This window comes from Anolis carolinensis, chromosome 5, assembly GCF_035594765.1.
Source record: "Anolis carolinensis isolate JA03-04 chromosome 5, rAnoCar3.1.pri, whole genome shotgun sequence".
NCBI lineage: Eukaryota > Metazoa > Chordata > Lepidosauria > Squamata > Dactyloidae > Anolis > Anolis carolinensis.
Window position 1 is genome coordinate 106,254,579 of NC_085845.1, and position 18,352 is coordinate 106,272,930.

The 18,352-nt window shown below is 40.5% G+C and overlaps 1 protein-coding gene across 3 annotated transcripts in view; it reads right to left on the reverse strand.

Annotated features, from left to right (window-relative positions):
• bod1l1 (biorientation of chromosomes in cell division 1 like 1) overlaps nucleotides 1–17,486 on the reverse strand; it is a 64,094-nt gene extending 46,608 nt beyond the window's left edge. For all 3 annotated transcript variants that reach the window (XM_008119082.3, XM_062982097.1, XM_062982098.1), the window contains exons 1-8: nucleotides 17,253–17,486; nucleotides 10,784–10,908; nucleotides 9,178–9,368; nucleotides 6,244–6,861; nucleotides 4,744–4,887; nucleotides 2,566–2,735; nucleotides 609–723; nucleotides 351–495 (exon numbers count right to left, since the gene is read on the reverse strand). In XM_008119082.3, the coding sequence (XP_008117289.2) occupies nucleotides 351–495; nucleotides 609–723; nucleotides 2,566–2,735; nucleotides 4,744–4,887; nucleotides 6,244–6,861; nucleotides 9,178–9,368; nucleotides 10,784–10,908; nucleotides 17,253–17,486 (1,742 nt within the window). The remainder of the gene's footprint in view (nucleotides 1–350; nucleotides 496–608; nucleotides 724–2,565; nucleotides 2,736–4,743; nucleotides 4,888–6,243; nucleotides 6,862–9,177; nucleotides 9,369–10,783; nucleotides 10,909–17,252) is intronic.
• Nucleotides 17,487–18,352: the final 866 nt, after the last annotated feature.

Here is an 18,352-nt window from a genome sequence, read left to right on the forward strand (position 1 = left end):
CTTGAGTACTGAGATTTTCAGAATATACATTTATATTAAGGACAGCTTTTAAGCACCTTTATATTTAATATATTATATTCGATAGAAAAGTTAATTGGTCCTCTGGAGGTACATCACAGAATTCACTGACAAGTCATAGCATACGGTACCCTTATGAGAAGATAGGTTTCAGTATCTTTCTCCACATACTAAATTACTTCCGCTTTAGCAAATTATGCATTACAGTAAAACAGACATTATTGTCTATCTGTTCTAACTCTTAGCTGGAATTTAGCAAAAATATAAGACATTTCAGAGTATTCTTGGACCATTTTATATGGATGTACTATTCCTGTATAAAAATGAAGTACCTTGACTCTCTCTTTCTTTTCCTGCTTAAGGCTGCTTTCTTTTCCAAAAACCGTTGTTCCTTAAGTGCATCCTTAATGCTGGCACCACTGGCTTTTTGTTCAAGGCCTTTGCTTGAAGACTCTTCTAAGTTCTGAATGCTTTTAACTAAAATGACACAGTAAAACTTTAAGGCACACATTTTTATTTTATTCATTTTGCAAAAATGGAAAATTAAAATAGAAAATAGCAAAAAAGGCGTTAATAAAACTTATTAGCACCTTGATTTCCAGTTTTCAACATTTTTGTTTTTTCTGCAGCTTTCTGTTTCCGCTTCTCTTCAAGTTTTTCTCTGTTGAGATGCCTCTTTAGGAGCCTTTCTTCTTTTTCTTTAGCCTGAAGGCAAAAAGTAGAAAAGGGCTCAATTGAATCTCCCCTGAAATTCAGGGGATCATTTGGAAATACCAGCCAACTAGGCACCAGGGAATACCATCAGAAAGTATACAACAATCCCTTAATGCACTTGCTCCTTCACAGTACAGCCTCTCTCTCTATATATATGTATTGGTTCAAATCTTTAAAACACTAAATATCTAAATAGACCAGTGGACCTGAAACACTATCTGATCAGAGAAGCCCCACTAGTACCTACACAGTATTTTTATGGGTGAGGGGATCAGACCAATACATTTATTAAGCTTACATCCTACCTTTCTACTGCAAATAACACTCAAGGCAGAAAACACAGAATATACAAAAGAATGAATTCATAATTGTTATAAGTAAATGCTATAATTGTTAAAAGTTATGAAGTCTGCTGATTCACCTTGGATGTAGTTTTAAGGGATTATGGAACAACAAAAGATCAACATGCTCCTATGAACCAATATAATTTACAGGAAATATGACATCCTAAAGTATGAGAAGTATGTAGAGTAATACAATTCGATTGCAGTAAATGATATTAGCATAAGTCACCTTAGGGATGGCTTCAAATCCCACAAGGATAACAACATCTTCAAGAACCGGAGATCATAGTGTATGACAACTGATACTTGTCATTTAAATGTATGTGTATGTAATTGCAATTGAAGATCATTTGTACAATTTTCAATCCCCCTTTCCACATTTGAGCTGCATATTCCATAACAATTCTATCATAGCAAGAAAAAGGCAAGGAATATGAGTTGATGTCAAAATTCAGCTTCCACTTAAAAACAGGATGAATTAATTATCCCAATGAATGATTTATGTTTTTAAAGTTTCCCAATAGATAATTCAAGCCTCTTGAACAAAACACATTCGTTATCATACAGTACATCAACCATGTTTCCTACTAAACAATCCCTTCTTTTCCTGTAACTATTACAGATTTTAAAGTAAAATTTGAAGAAAATTACAAGAGAAACACTGTATTTCTTCAATTTTAAGATGTACTTTTTCATATATAAAATTCTGTAAAATGGGGTGTGTCTCAGAATCGTAGGCATATCTTATGTATTTTAGTTGGTGGTGGTGGTACTGAAATCGGGTGCATCTTACAATTGACAGCATCTTAGAATTGAAGAAATATATATAAATTAGTCAATTTGCATATTGTGTAATCATCTTGGAATGAGCAACATAAAACAAATGTACCTGAGTGAAGAATTTTAGATTTTTTAGGGCACACATTTACTTACTTTTTACAAAACACTAAAGTATGTAAACAAGTTAAAGGATTTCTGATCCAAAGGGGGAAAATAGGATATGAAAATAAATAGTTGTACATGTAGGGGCTTGCAAGAGGATGCAACATAACGAATCACCTTCTCAGTTGAAAGAGTAGAAGAGGTATCAAAACCCGATTCTTCCCTTCATCTTAAGAGGTAAAGATCAAGATGGATTGGTGTATTGTGAACCTTTAGTTCTCCAGATGTTTTGGACCTCAACTCCTACAAGGCTAATAGTAAGGGTGGCTGGTACCCAAAATATCTAGAAAAAAAAAGATTCCCCACTGCGTACAAACAATTATTCACTTGTAATCATCCCTAAAAAGGATGATGTTTCTAAGGAAAATAGACCTGTAGTTCTGTGTACTGGGAATCCACAAAAACCAACACTGGATAACTTTAAACAATCTCATGTCAGGGAAAACAAGTTTGTTCAAAAAGTGATTCTGGGGAAATAAATATCTAACACAACATTCCTTGGTTATGGAAGGAGAGTAAACAGCAATCTGATTTTAATTCAACTTACTACTGAAAGGCGACGCTGCTCCACAGTCCGCTCATCATCAGAATCACTATAATACTTGGAGTAAAGATAAGGCTTATGGACATAAGCATGGCGTCCAGACTTTAGTTTCTTATCATCAGACATGCCAGCCTCAGATTGTGTTTTAACCTGATTCTGTTCCTTTTCTTCATCTAGGGAAGTGTAAAAAGCAAAAAAGCAACTTAGAGGAAAGATAACTGCTTATTTTAGACCAGTGGTTCCCAAACTTATTTGGCCTGCCACCCCCTTTCCAGAAAAATTATTACTCAGCGCCCCCTGGAAAGGGGGGCGTGGCTTAGAGGGTTGGGTGTGGCTTCTGCTCAAGGGGGTGGGGTTGAGCCTCTCCCCTAGTCCAAGATGCAGGGCGGGGAGGGGGCCACAAATGGGCGGCCAGGACTGGGATGGGCAGAGTTACGAGCTCTGAGGCAGGGCTGAGCTTCTATCCCGGTCCTGGACACAGGGGGTGGGGCTAGAGGAGGAGGAGGGGCCTCTTCTCAAGTGCCTGACGGGGTGGACCTCTATACCCCACCCCCATGTTCTAACAAGCACCTCAGGAGAGGTATACAGAGGCTCAGCCCTGTCTTGCGCTCTTGGGAAGAGGCCCCGCCCCTTCCCTAACTCCGCCCTCTGTGTCCCAACATGCACATCAGGAGAGGTATAGATTCTCAGCCGTCTCGGGTTCTTGGGAAGAAGCCACGCCCCTCCCCTGGCCCCGCCCCCATGTCCTAATAGGTGCCATCACCGCCCCCCTGGATCGCTGCAGCGCCCACCAGAGGGCGGTAGCACCCACTTTGGGAATCACTGTTTTAGACTGTGATCCAATAGGTCTGGCAGTATCCCATGCAAGCAACAAAGCTTTCCCATTAAATAATAATAATAATACTTTATTTATACCCTGCCACCATCTCCCCGTGGGGACTCGGGGCAGCTTACATGGGGCAACGGCCCAAACAACATAAGGACAAAATATAAACAACATAGTACAAATCACAATATAAAAAGATAAAACAGTAATATATCAATTAAAACAACAATACAGGATAAAAATTACATTTAAAACACATAAATGGTAAGACCGTGATAAATACAGGATAGATTATTAAAAACCCTCTGTGGCTGTATCCAAAGGCCTGCCAAAACATCCAAGTCTTCAGTTGTTTCCTGAAGGACGATTTCTCTATTCCATGGTAGCCACTTGCACCCACCTGCCTAAAAGCTGTTGCTGCTGCTGGTTAGAAGGCCTGCAGAGGGGTGTGAAACCAGACATCTATATCCATCTAACTATATATCTATCTAAAGCTTCTTTGGCATCCAACTTTATTCTTCCATCTATAACCCCAGGTATATATTAAATCTAAAAAAAACCCCATGTTTTTTTAAAAAAAAATACATTACAAAGGATTCTGAAAATTGTAGTATCACAAGGTGGGCTTTAAAAAAAACAATTCCCTACATTCTCAACCGCAATTGCTTGATGAAAACTGTGAACTGAAGAATGATATTTTTAACATGTAATATACGGTCTGATAAGCATCCCACTAGAATTATACACATATGATGCAAGCTAAATGAAAAAAGATTAATGTGATGATACTTTAGTTTTGAACACACTTTTTCTATATCTTAAGTAAAACATTTAATGAACACACTTTCTGATATCTGAACTAAAATGTTTGATATAAGACTTAATAACAAAGTCAGTAAAATCTATAATATCCCACTGATTTCTTTGTCCCCGCTGCCATTAAAGCAAATAGGAAGTTTTAAAAAAGTAACAAGGTCTGGTGGAGACACACAATGCCAAAAGATGGCAATAATTTGTGCCTTCTCTTTTCACATGCATATTTGTTCTAATTTCTGCTTTGATGCCATGTCCAAAAAGCAGCTGATGAATTAACTCTTAAATTTACTGAAAAAATGATTATTAGTTTGCTACACTATCTTAGCAACACATTCGATTCTTTTAAATCCACATTGGTGGCAGCATCATGCAATATTAAAGGGAGCTGCAGATAATTTATGCATTTGAGTTAAGCCATACATTTGTACTGAGCTATATAAACACTCATCTAAATAATGTCAAAACCTCAAAATTCTGCTGTATTAAAGGAAAATGTATCTTGCTTTCCTGCCAGTATAGGTTTTGGATTGTTACCTTACCATCGGAAACAATCTCTCCTTCTTCTGTGCTGTCAGAAAGTGCAACTTCATCTTCACTCTCTTCTTCAAAGGAAGAAAGGTCACTGGTGTGCACAGAGCTAACAGTAATATCACTGAGTACATCTATATCAGAATCTTCCAAAGCTAGTTCAAAAAAACAGATAGAGATTTCTTAAAACAAAAACTAGAAATGAAAAGCCTTATAGGTGAGTGAAGAAGAAAAAACTGCCATCTAAGTGTGAAAGCAGTCTGCATCCCACAGATGGACTGGATGGCCCATGAGGTCTCTTCCAACTCTACTATTCTATGATTCTATGATCACATGGAATACTCTGGCAAAGCCTGATCTTCAGACATCTTCAGACATCTCTATCTAGAGTAGTGGTTCTCAACCTGTGGGTCCCCAGATGTTCTGGCCTTCAACTCCCAGAAATCCTAACAGCTGGTAAACTGGCTGGGATTTCTGGGAGTTGAAGGCCAAAACACCCAGGGACCCACAGGTTGAAAACCACTGATCCAGAGGGATCCAAAGATGTGTCCACGAGTGTTAAAATGCCACAGTTGACAAGGAATACTCTGGGTAGCCTTTTGAATTAAGTAGTAAACTTGTTTGCAGGGCTACACTGTAAATCCAAACATATAAAGGAAAAAGAAGTACAGAAGACTATAAAGAAACACTGTACTAAGGTTCTTTATAATTTGAATAAAAGGCAAAGTGTGGGAACACTACATTGTACAAATATCTTCAAACTCATTTCTCTGAAAGCTTACCACTTGAAAAATGATGACAATCTTTGGTTGCACCTGTATTAAAATGTTCCCGCATTAGCAGGACATTAAAATATGAAAAAAATGACAAGAGATGCGCATACAGGAGTAAAAGCGTTAATCCTGTTAAAAGCTGTTACAATTCTAAAATTAATATAATAAAATAAACAAGTATAATAGAAGAGCAGGAACTAGGCCAACTTTAGGGGAAAGAAAGAGGAAGAACTGGAGCCAAGGTACCAGATGATTTAGTTAGGACAAGGAAGACAGCAAACACAGCATTGCTAGTAGTTTTAAAATTCTTTTTTCTCTATCCAACTTTGGCTACCATAAAAATAAGTATGTTCTAAAACTATTAACAGAGATTAGAAATAAGTTTGATCATATTAAAAAAGCAACAAAATGAACAGAAAGGCGTCTGGTATATACAGCAGGAAAACAAACATAATAAATAAATAAAATGAACTGAAGTAGCACCAAAAAGAATTGTTGAACTAAATTGCTAAAACAACCAAAATTTTCATGTACCATGTATGTTAAGGAAGGCAGTAGTCTCTTTAAAATGCACTATTTCTTTGTATATCAAAGAAATATGTCACTACTCTATGTAACAAAATATTATTTCTGGCATTTGATTATTCATTACATTGCTTTCTAAAAAATAAAAACTACCTCTCAATTTCATTGGCTCCAACCTACTCATACTGTAGGAAATATTTATGATGTTTATACCTTCTTTTGTACTTCCATTTCCTTTGTGTTTACTGCTGCTCTTTTCAAGAACTAAACATTTTAACAATTCTGTCTCCTTGTCTTTTTCTGTCTTTTCTTCTTTTCCTTTTAAATCATCACCAGCCTTTTTAGAGAGATCCAACTTTTTCTCAGGTTTTTCTTTTTTCTCTTTTCTCTTCTCTCCTTTCTCTAAATGTTCAGGCTTTTTATCATATTTATCAATCGGTTTACTTTTCTGTTCCTCACTTTCCTGCACAATTTCCTTGACTGGGTTAACCACATTGATCATATCTTTTGATACAGTTTTCCCTTCTTCGCTGGAAGAAAACAAATTAGTTACATCTTCACTGTTTGCTACGGATTCAAAGCTTTCTTCCATAGAATTATAAGGTGGTTTCTCTTCATCTAGCAGAACATCAGTATTTCGGTCTTTCTCAGTAGTGCCATCCACACTCAGTTGTGACAGGACTCTTTTTGAAATTCTGTCATTGGTCTTTACATTTGCTGCTTCTGTGGAAGCCCTGGCCGCATTTGCTTCTTGATTTAGAGATGTTATTGTTTCCAAAATGGACATTGCATCATTAGCTACACTTGCACTTGGAATGGTAGAAGAAACCCCTTTGAAGATGAAAAGAGAAAAAAATCATATTAACATTTTCTCATGCTTGTCTGTATTTCAGATGCTACAACAAAAATATTTTATTTTCTAAAGAAAGAGCTCAACAATTTATAGGTTGAGAAATGTTAACATATGTTGCAATAAATAACAGACAATTAATAAGTGATTGTCTTTCTTGACATTTCTTCTTTTGATGGTCTTCCTAAAACATCAGAAACTTCTTGTGTTTTTAGTAAACATTCACTGTATTTCTAGAACTGCTTGCTAAGATTTATGACATAATTACTTGAAACAATTCTGTAGCAAATACATTGCACATCTCCACTGCCACAGCATTCAGACATTCGCAAGTGGAATAGTTAGTTATTTTGAGTAGTAAGCGTTCTGTTGAATAAATAGCTTGGTGTAAACCATGGAGAATCCTTGAAGATTTGCAGTGATCAATCTGTGTTGCATTTTGGATACAAGAAGATCACTGTCTGGGCACTGCACATTCTACAACCAGAGGCTATGGACAAGCTCCTTGAAAGACTGAAATCTACCAATCCATGTTGAAGATCTTTGTCTGCCCTGACTTTTACATTTTTTGGGATAGGATAGGGACCATAGATTTTAGAAGCAATACAATTTTATATAAATGAGGGAATCATGGCTACCATTCTCAAGGAGGCAATAGTAAGGACTGTTCTGGGGAAAAATATAAATGTGTCTAACCACTCACTTCTGAGGTAGGCTCAGGGGTGTGCAGTAGATTCTGGGGGGAAATACTAGCTTTGGAATATATCTGTTACTTGAACCGATTCCAATCATGATTCGGACTGGATTAAGGTGCATAAACAGCTGTGCCCCTTAGAATGAATATCTTGCCCTGGAAAATGGACAAGGGGGATTAGTCTGTTAGCTCTTTCTGATCATTCAATGACTTCATTCTTTGCCTGTGACCATGGTATCCTTCTGAACTGCCCCACTGGGTGGGATTTATGGGGGCATGCCACCTAAAGTAGCCTAGCTACCCAAGTATTCTCAGAAGACATTTTGAGACTTCTGTCCTGTTCCATGGCTGCTGTATTCAGAATTTCTTTTGAAGCAACACAGAATGCTCTGTGCATATAAACACACATTACTAAACTTTATCTTGGGGCTATACAGAGAAAACTGTGCTAGCTGCACTGGCTGTGAAGTGTGTTCCCAGACCAAATTGCATGCGCTGTTCTTACCTTTGGAGCCCTAAATAGTTTGATACTAATGCTTTCATGGATTGCCTTTACTCAGATGAGCTGGCTTTCATCTTAAGATCCTACTGGCTAACCTGCTATTAAGGTGCTAAGCAACTAGAAATAGATTCTTCATATAATGACCTCCCTTCTGAAATCTATGCTTGCTCTTTCTATGACTGTTTCTAAAAAGGTTTTAAGATGTATTTGTTTTCTCTTGCATGCAGCTGATAAAGTCTACAAAAAGTGCTGTAGAATTTTAAAGAACTGTATTCTTTTGGCTAATTTTAAAGTTGATTAAATTTAATGTGATCCTATAAAATGTTCATAATAATGAATCATTTGTTTTCTGTTCCTGAAAATTGTTATTAAATACTAATTCTTGCCTTGGACTGTGATAAAAGTAAAGAAGAAATTAGTGCACACCAGGAAACATACTTTACTCCAGTAAGGAGCAAGCACTGTATCTTACACCAACTACTTAAAGGAGTTTTGCAGTGTGGTCACTGTAGTCATTAATAATAACTCTAGAAATTACTACGACAGAGACATCTCTGTGTCATACTAACTTCTAGAGTTGTTACTATAAATGTGCCTTCACGAATTAAATGCATTGGGCTCTCCTAGGCATAATCAAGATATATTTATGAACTAAAGATATAGCAAGGATCATTTCAAAACCAATAAACTCTTCATTTAGAAAGAGCCCATCTAGACTAGGTTTGCCTTTTATTTCACATCAACATCCATATGTCCTTTTTCTTGCTTGGATTCAGTATCAAGTCGTTAAATCTATTGTAACAGAGTTACAAACTATACAATTCTCAACACGTTTTCTGAAGGTATTTAGGAAAAAGGGTAAATTTAAAAAGTGTCAAACTTTTTTTGTTTTGAAGGATGCAGAGAGAGTAGTCCTATGTATGTTTGTCTGGGACCCGGTTTCACTGAAATTGCTTCAAATCATTTTCAAATAGTTAATGTCCAGGATCAGGAGGCTAAAATTCTCTTAATTCTTAGAAGCATCTTTATAGTCACTTAAACAAATATCAGGAAGCTGCTCTGCAGCATGTAAGTTTTATCAGAGACAATAGGAAGAAATACCTTGCATCAAAACAGAAACATCTGGCTTTTCTTCAGGTGGTGCTATGCTGGGACTGGTCTCCTCTTTGTGATTTAATGTGGCTAAAAACTCATGGACTGCCTTTTCCACTTGTGGTCTGAATATATGGTTGATCTTTGGATCCACAACTTGAGAAATAATTCTGTCAATCCCAGATTCTAGCATTCCAGATCTAAAATACAAGGACAACAGAGAAGCATCTCTTCTTGTTTAGGAAGTTCTCCTAATAATTCAGTCTATATCTAAACAGGAGATTCCATACATAATAATAATAAGATACAGCTGGCTGTCCGTATCCATGGATTTTGTATTCACAAATTCAACATCCACAGCTTGAACATATTCTCTCCCGCCTCCTTCAATTTTCTAAACATTGATTTTACAATTTTAATTAAGGGATGCCCTCGTGGATTTTGTTGTCCTACAATCAAACCCCAGTCAATCTCAAGGGAACAGTATATGATCACCCAAGATGCAAGTCTCTTTATATAAATTTTTGGTAATCCTATAGCTGCATAAGGTAAAATATGTAAGAATTATCACCTGCATATTGCAGGGGTTCATGAGGAAAAGTATTAGAATCTTGGAGTAGGAACGTAAGGGGACTCATGGGCCATTAAGTACAATCAGTGCAGAATCCTCAGGTAAAGCATCCTCAGCAAGTAGTAGTCTGATCACATTTTTAAGATGTCAACAGAAAGACATCCTACCATAGGCAATTGATACCATTGCTAAACTATTTTGACTTCCAATGTTCAATCAAAATCTACTCTTCTGCAACTTAAAACCAATAGGCCTGGTTGCACCCTCTAAGGTAGCGGAGAACAAGCTTGCATCTTCCTCTCTGAGATAGTCCTTGAGTTATTTGAAGAGTTCAACTACGTCTTGAATTGCTCATCCAAAGCAGAAAAAGGCCTTTTTCATAAAACATATGGTGTAAATGAAGTACAGTAGAGTCTCACTTATCCAACGTAAACGGGCCGGCAGAACGTTGGATAAGTGAATATGTTGGATAATAAGGAGAGATTAAGGAGAAGCCTATTAAACATCAAATTAAGTTATGATATTACAAATGAAGCACCAAAACATCATGTTACACAACAAATTTGACAGAAAAAGTAGTTCAGTATGTAGTAATGCTATGTAGTAATTACTGTATTTACGAATTTAGCACCAAAATATCACGATATATTGAAAACATTGACTACAAAAATGCGTTGGATAATCCAGAACGTTGGATAAGCGAGTGTTGGATAAGTGAGACTCTACTGCATGTTGAAAGTTAAAATATACCAGGAAAGTAGAATGTATTGCTATTGGCCTCATAACATAAAACCAAAAAATGTATTACAGTGAAATATGTTTCAGGGCATAATTGATGGATCTAGATTTGCCTCCCCATGAAAGGAACTGGGATCTAGCAGAAGGTCCACAATGAAGAAAAGAATGGGGAAGTGATTTTTGCTACCCCCTCCCTTGTAGCTAGTGTGGGCTTCTGACCAAAACATGACAGTACTGTACATTGTCATAGGCATTTTTTTAACGAAGCAGTGCCCCCCATGGCAAACTTGTAAGACTGAAACTTACTTGAGAACTTGTTGTCTAATATTGTTTCTTAGTTGGTTCTTGTTCAAGTGAGGACTCCATGTATGAGTTGCCAGATGATTGGAAACAAAGTTGTCCACACGTTGCCTTAAGTTCTGATACGCCGGCTGAAAGAGAACATGCAATATCCCTTGTGAAGTTTTCCACCTTTGACATTCAAAAATATGACACAATTTTGACATCCTTACAGATCCATATGGGGGAAAAAATCATACACACATATATTCTACTTAGTCTGTGGAAAGTTCCTTAGCTTTCCAATGATGCAGAAGGTGCAATGTGATGGTTTATTTAACATTGCTCTATGTTTGGTTAGAATCCAAAAATAACAATTAACAATTATATAGCAACACCCTGATGAATTCAACAGCAGTTTTTATTACAGTCAACGGACCACTGAGTGACACACAAATACATACTACAAACACATAATAATAACAATAATAATAATACTTTATTTATACCCCGCCACAATCTCCCCATGGGGACTCAGGGCGGCTTACATGGGGCAACGGCCCAAACAACATAAGGACAAAATATAAACAACATAGTACAAATCACAATATAAAAAGATAAAACAGTAATATATCAATTAAAACAACAATACAGGATAAAAAATTATATTTAAAACACATAAATGGTAAGACCGTGATAAATACAGGATAGATTATTAAAAACCCTCTGGGGCTGTATCCAAAGGCCTGCCAAAACATCCAAGTCTTCAGTTGTTTCCTGAAGGAAGATAGAGAGGGAGCCATCCTAATCTCCCTGGGGAGGGAGTTCCAGAGTCGGGGAGCCACGGCCAAGAAGGCCCTCTCTCTCGTCCTCACCAAATGCAGTTGTGAGGAGGGCGGAAGTGAGAGGAGGGCCTCCCCGGAAGATCTCAGTGATCGGGTGGGTTCATAGGGGACGACGCGGTCACAAAGATAGGCAGGTCCCAAACCTTTTAGAGCTTTATAGGTAATAACCTGCACCTTGAATTGGGCCCAGAATATTATTGGCAGCCAGTGGAGCTGCTTGAACAGGGGGGTTGAACGCTCCCTGTAAGCAGCTCCGGTTAGTAACCTAGCTGCCGACCGCTGTACCAATTGCAGTTTCCGGACCGTCTTCAAAGGCAGCCCCACGTAGAGTGCGTTACAGTAATCCATCCTTGAGGTAACCAGAGCATGGACCACCATGGTCAAGTCAGACTTCTCGAGGTACGGTCGCAGTTGGCGCACTAGCTTTAGCTGTGCAAAGGCCCTCCCGGCCACCGCCGACACCTGAGCATCAAGTGACAGTGATGAGTCCAGAAGGACCCCCAAGCTGCAGACCTGCGCCTTCAGGGGGAGTGCGACCCCGTCAAGCACAGGTAGCCACCCTATACTCCGATCGGCCTTATGACTGACCTGGAGGACCTGTCAGGATTGAGCTTCAGCTTGTTTGCCCTCATCCAACCGATTACAGCGACCAGGCACTGGTCTAGGATCCGAGGGGCTTCCTTGGAGGTAGGTGGAAAAGAGTAGTAGAGTTGAGTGTCATTTGCGTAGAGATGGCACCGAACTCCAAAACTCAGGATGACCTCCCCCAGCCATTTCATGTAGATGTTGAAAACCATGGGGGAAAGAATAGAACCTTGCGGGACCCCACTGGTAAAAGGCCAGGGGTCCGAGCAGGTATCCCCCAGCTTCACCATCTGGGTACGGCCCACCAGGAAGGAGTGGAGCCATTGAAGTACAGTGCCCCCAAGGCCCATTCCCGAGAGCCGACCCAGAAGGATACCATGGTCGATGGTATCGAAAGCCGCTGAGTTGTCCAGGAGAACCAACAGGGACACACTCCCCATGTCGAGCTCTCTGCGGAGGCCATCCACCAAGGCGACCAAAGCCGTCTCAGTGCCATGACCAGGCCTGAATCCAGACTGGAATGGGTCAAGATAATCGGTGTCATCCAAGAATCCCTGGAGTTGAGAGGCCACCACTCGCTCCAGAACCTTGACTAAAAATGGGAGGTTTGAAATTGGTCGATAGGAAAAAAATAATTAAAATTACTATAATAAAGCTTGAAATATAAAATACCATTTGCTAGACATATTAGTTATCACTACATGCCACAATATAAAAAACATTCAATATTTGGCCATTCCTTAGAAAAGTATTTGTTTTAATATCCCATTTTATTATTATAATGAGCCACTATCCTGTCCACTCAAAATAATATAGGAGATAGAAATGTTGATTAAACTATGAGAACAATCTAAAAAGTTAGTAACATTGTAGCCATAAGACACATTCTTCACCAACTCAGTAATTTCTACAACAAATGTAGGAAGTTAGGTCTGTACGTCATGTTCCTGAAGGCAAGGATTTGCCCTTTGCTTTTACTGAAGATATTTTGTGGGCAAAAGGTCCAGGGCAGCTGGAGACTGCAATTTACTTACCATGTTTATATTCCAACCTTCTCGCCCCAAAGGGGACTCAGAGACTCCTATGTCAATGGAGTCATAAATCCATTTCAATACTTAGTTTTCTCATTAAAGGAACTATCCAAGGTGCTGGGAAGCATTCAGCACATCAGACAGTTCCATAAAGTTCAGATTAAAACAAGGAGGGGATTTACCAGCCCACTGTGACATGGAAGACACTAAATTCTCCTGGAAGACTCTTAAGGTAGCCTTCAAATGAACATAAATAAAAAGGAATATGACGCAGAAATTACAGATATTACTATAGCAAATTCATACATTAAATGAACAAAGTCAAGTACAGTAGAGTCTCACTTATCCAACGTAAACGGGCCCACAGAACGTTGGATAAGTGAATATGTTGGATAATAAGGAGCCATCAAGGAAAAGCCTATTAAACATCAAATTAGGTTATGATTTTACAAATTAAGCACCAAAACATGTTATACAACAAATTTGACAGAAAAAGTAGTTCAATATGCAGTAATGCTATGTAGTAATTACTGTATTTATGAATTTAGCACCAAAATATTACGATGTTTTGAAAACATTGACTACAAAAATGTGTTGGATAATCCAGAATGTTGGATAAACGAGTGTTGGATAAGTGAGACTCTATTGTACCAGCAAAATCTTCTTCACCAGTGCAGTTTATTAAAGCATTGTGTGTGTGGGGGGGGGGGGGGGGGACTTTCTACCACCTTTTGTAGTCAGTCATTTAAGCAGGAGTGAAACTACTGATAAATTGTGCTTGCAGCCCCCCGTCCAAAGAGCCAACCTAGAATGACACTGTAATAATTATATTGTATGTTTGACTAAAACTGGAAAAAATGGTATAAAATGTAGGCTAGAATCTGGGTCAACATATCCAACAGTCAATGCTCCTCAAACTAACAGATCCCCTCCTTCTCCTTACATCTCCCTATGTTTGTTCCCTCAATGCATTTTTAAAAGAAGAAAAAGATTTGTTTGCTACATGCCCCTGTATTTTACCCTGACAACCACGGGTCAAAGCAAATTACATAATTTTGGGTCAATTTGTCCATAAAATCCATTCAAAGACAAGTATATACCATATTCTGTCAGGATATCCAGAAGAACCAAAGGCTTGCAGTAGATATAATAATAATAGTTAACCATATCTGAGAAATGAGAGGAGATGCAATCTATCCAGTAAAAGCTAGGAGGAGGAATTACAGTAAAAGAGGTTCCACCTGAACATTAGGAAGAACTTCCTGACTGGACGAGCTGTTCAATGGTGGAACTTTCTGCCTTGGAGTGTTGTGGAAGCTCCTTCCTTTGAAACTTCGAAACAGAGGCTCGATGGCCATCTGTCAGGGATACTTTATTCCTTCCTGCATAGCAGGGGGTTGAACTAGACAGCCCATGTGGTCTCCTCCAACTCTATTATTCTCTGATTCTATGAGAGGCGGGTAAGAAATAAAATTATTATTATTGTGTTGTCGAAGACTTTCATGTCCAGAATCACTATGGTCCCTATATAGACTTGTCCACAGCTGCAACGTATATGGCAGACTCCTGCAGAGATGAGAAGACCCCTCTTGTCCTTTGCTGAACGTAGCATTTGTGGGATTTTTAGTGGGTCTGTAGATAGTTTGTACATTGTGTTTCTTCATCAGCTTCCCTATGCGGTCAGTGGTTACCTTGATGTATAGTAAGAACACTTTTCTCCTGGTGGAACTTTGTCTTTACTCTAATGGCTTGTTTTTGGTCTTGTAGCTCTCCTGATGTCTGAGGAAATGTTTTCTTCTCATCTATGGAACCACTGACCCAGTAAGAAAATCCTACAAATGCTACGTTCAGAAAAGAAAAAGAGGGATCCTCTAAGCTCTGCAGGAATATACCGTATACCACGCAGCTGTGGACAAGTCTACATAGGGACCACCCAATGCAGAATTGCCGAAACACGAATCAAGAAACATGAAAGGCACAGGAGATTAATTCAGCCCGAGGAATTTGCCATAGCAGAGTACTTGATGAACCAACTTGGATATAGCATATTATTTGATAACACAGAATTGCTGAAGCACTCTAACAACCACCATGTCAGACTACATAGAGAAGCCATTGAAATCCATACGCATGTGGACAAATTCAACAAAAAGGAGGAAACCATGAAAATGAACAAAATTTGGCTGACAGTATTAAAAAAAACTCTAAAATCAAGATAGTAAATAAATAACCACACTCAGAAAACAGAGGAATTCCAGACATGAAACAATCAGAGCCAGCTAACACCTTCCAACAAAGGATTCCTCCAGGCAGGAAGCAGCCAGGCTTTGAAGCTGCAAGGCCATTCAATGCTAATCAAGGTGGCCAACTGCAACATTCATACTTTCCTCAAGCAGACAAGAATTCTTTCTCTCACCCTGGACATTCCACAGATATATAAACACCACTTGCATAGTTTCCAACAGACCTCACAACCTCTGGGGATGCCTGCCATAGATGTGGGCAAAACGTCAAGAGAGAATGCTATACCTATTAAAGCCCTATATGCTTCATGTCCAACCTATCTTTGAGACCGCATCTCCTTCTATGAATCAGCGCAAGCACTGATATCTGCTGGAGAGGCCCTTTTCTTAAATATGGTTGGTGGGACGAGAGAGAGGGCCTTCTCGCTAGTGGCTCCCTGGTTCTGGAATTCCCTACCTAAAGAAATTAGACTTGCCCCCACCCTTCAAGCCTTTCAAATTTTAAAACATGACTCATCTGTCAGGCTTTTGAGCTTGTGTAATTCTGGATAGCCTGATGACCCAATTGTGCCACTCCGCACTTTGTTATTGCTAATAGTTAGCTTATCTGCAGAGCCCCTAGTGGTACAGCAGATTAAACTGCCGAGCTGCTGAACTTGCTGGCCAAAAGGTTGATGGTTCGAATCCGGGGAGCGGCGTGAGCTCTCGCTATTAGACCCAGCTTCTGCCAAACTAGCAATTTGAAAACATGCAAATATGAGTAGATCTATAGGTACCGCTTCTGTGGGAAGGTAACGGCGCTCCATGCAGTCATGCTGCCTACAATGACCTAGGAGGTGTCCATGGACAACGCCGACTCTTTGGCTTAGAAATGGAGATGAGTACTAAACCCCAGTCAGACATGAATGGTACCTAATGATCTACCCACATTTACATGTTTTTGAACTGTGAGGTTGGCAGAAGCTGGGTCTAATAGCAAGAGCTCACTCCACTCACCCGAACCGCCGATCTCTCTCTCAGTCAGCAAGTTCAGCAGCTCAGAAGTTTAACCCGCTGTGCCACTGGGTTTATATAGTAATTGCGAAATCATGTCCGACTCTGGGGGTTGGTGCTTATCTCCATTTCTAAGACGAAGAGCTGGCGTTGTCCGTAGACACCTCCAAGGTCATGTGGCCAGCATGACTACATGGAATGCCGTTACCTTCCCACCAGAGCAGTACCTATTGATCAACTCACATTTACATGCTTTCAAACTGCTAGGTTGGCAGAAGCTGGAGCTGACAGCAGGAGCTCACCCCGCTCCACAGATGTGAGCCGCTGACCTTTTGGTCAGCAAGTTCAGCAGCTCAGTGGTTTAACCCACTAAGCCACCAGGTACAGGGTACAAATAAAGATTTATAATGTTTTTGGAGCATGGCCATACAGCTCTGAAAACTCACAGCCACACAGTGCCCCAAATAACTCTAGGAAGAGACCACAACACCAAGACACTGCGTGTATGTGGTTGGGATGTGTTATCCACTGTTTATAGAGAGCACAAGACCTGGTGACCACGCCCACTTGGAAGTAAAACAACACAGGCGGCGGGCCCTGTCATGACGCCTGTCAAGGGAAATATCCTGGCGGGAAAGTGAGCCCAAGAGCAGGAAGGGCTCTGGCTCTGGTTCCCCTCAGTTAGAAGCAGCAACAGCAACAGCTGCGCCTCTGGGGCAGAAAGCAAGAAGGTGAGGGCCTACGGGTCTAAGAGGAAGGCCTCCCATCCTGGAATCCCTCCCTCCCTCGCGGCGCCCACCTTGGTGTCGACATCGGCCAGGCAGTCTCGGCGGAACTGGTCGAAGAGGCCTTGGCTCTTGAGGCGGTTGAGGATGAGTGAGACCAGCTCGGGCTCGGCGGTGGCCGAGGGCGACTGAGGCAACGGCGGCGGGGGCTGGGGCTGCGGCTCCGGCGGAGGAGGCGGCGGCGGAGGAGGTGGCGGCGGAGGGGGCTGTGCCGGAGGCGAGGCGGCGGCGCTGCTGCTGCCAGACATGGTTGTGGTGGTGCTAGAGATACCGCTCTCGCCTCCCTCAGCGACTGGTTACCGAGCAGCGGAGGCTGCGGTGGTGAGGCTCCGCCTTCCCTTCGCCAAACACAGCCCCGGAAGCGGAAAGGAGCCCGGGCGGAAGTGAGTGTCCACAGAGACAACGAAGAGCGGCATCCTGCGCTTGCAGGCGCTTTAGACGGCGGACCAAAGTACGCACGCGCGGAAGCAAGGCAGGCCCGGGCCGCGCATACGTAGCTCCGCCTCCTCCCCAAGGCACGCATCTCTGGATTAGCTCCGCCCCCAGGAGTCTCCACTGATACCTTCCCTTTCAGGCGGGCGGGAGGAGCACAGTTGGCTTCCGGGGTGTTTCTCAATCAGTGGTTCTCAACCTTGCTAATGCTTGGGAGGCTTTAATAGAGTTCTTCATGTTGTGGTGACCCCCAACCATAACATTATTTTCGTTGCTACTTCATAGCTGTAATTTTGCTACTGCTATGAATCGTAATGTAAATATCTGATATACAGGATGTATTTTCATTCAGTGGACCAAATTTGGCACAAATACCCGGTACGCCCACATTTGAATACTGGTGGAATTGGGAGGGGGGGATTGATTTTGCCTTTTGGGAGTTGTAGTTACTGAGATTTATAGATCAACTACAATCAAAGAACATTCTGAACTCCACCAACGATGGAATTGAACCAAACTTGGCACACAGAACTCCCATGACCAACAGGAAATACTGGAAGGGTTTGGTGAGCATTGGCCTTGAGTTTGGGAGTTGTAGTTCACCTACACCTAAAGAACACTGTGGACTCAAACAATGATAGATCTGGACCAAACTTGGCACCAGTACTCAATATGTGCAAAT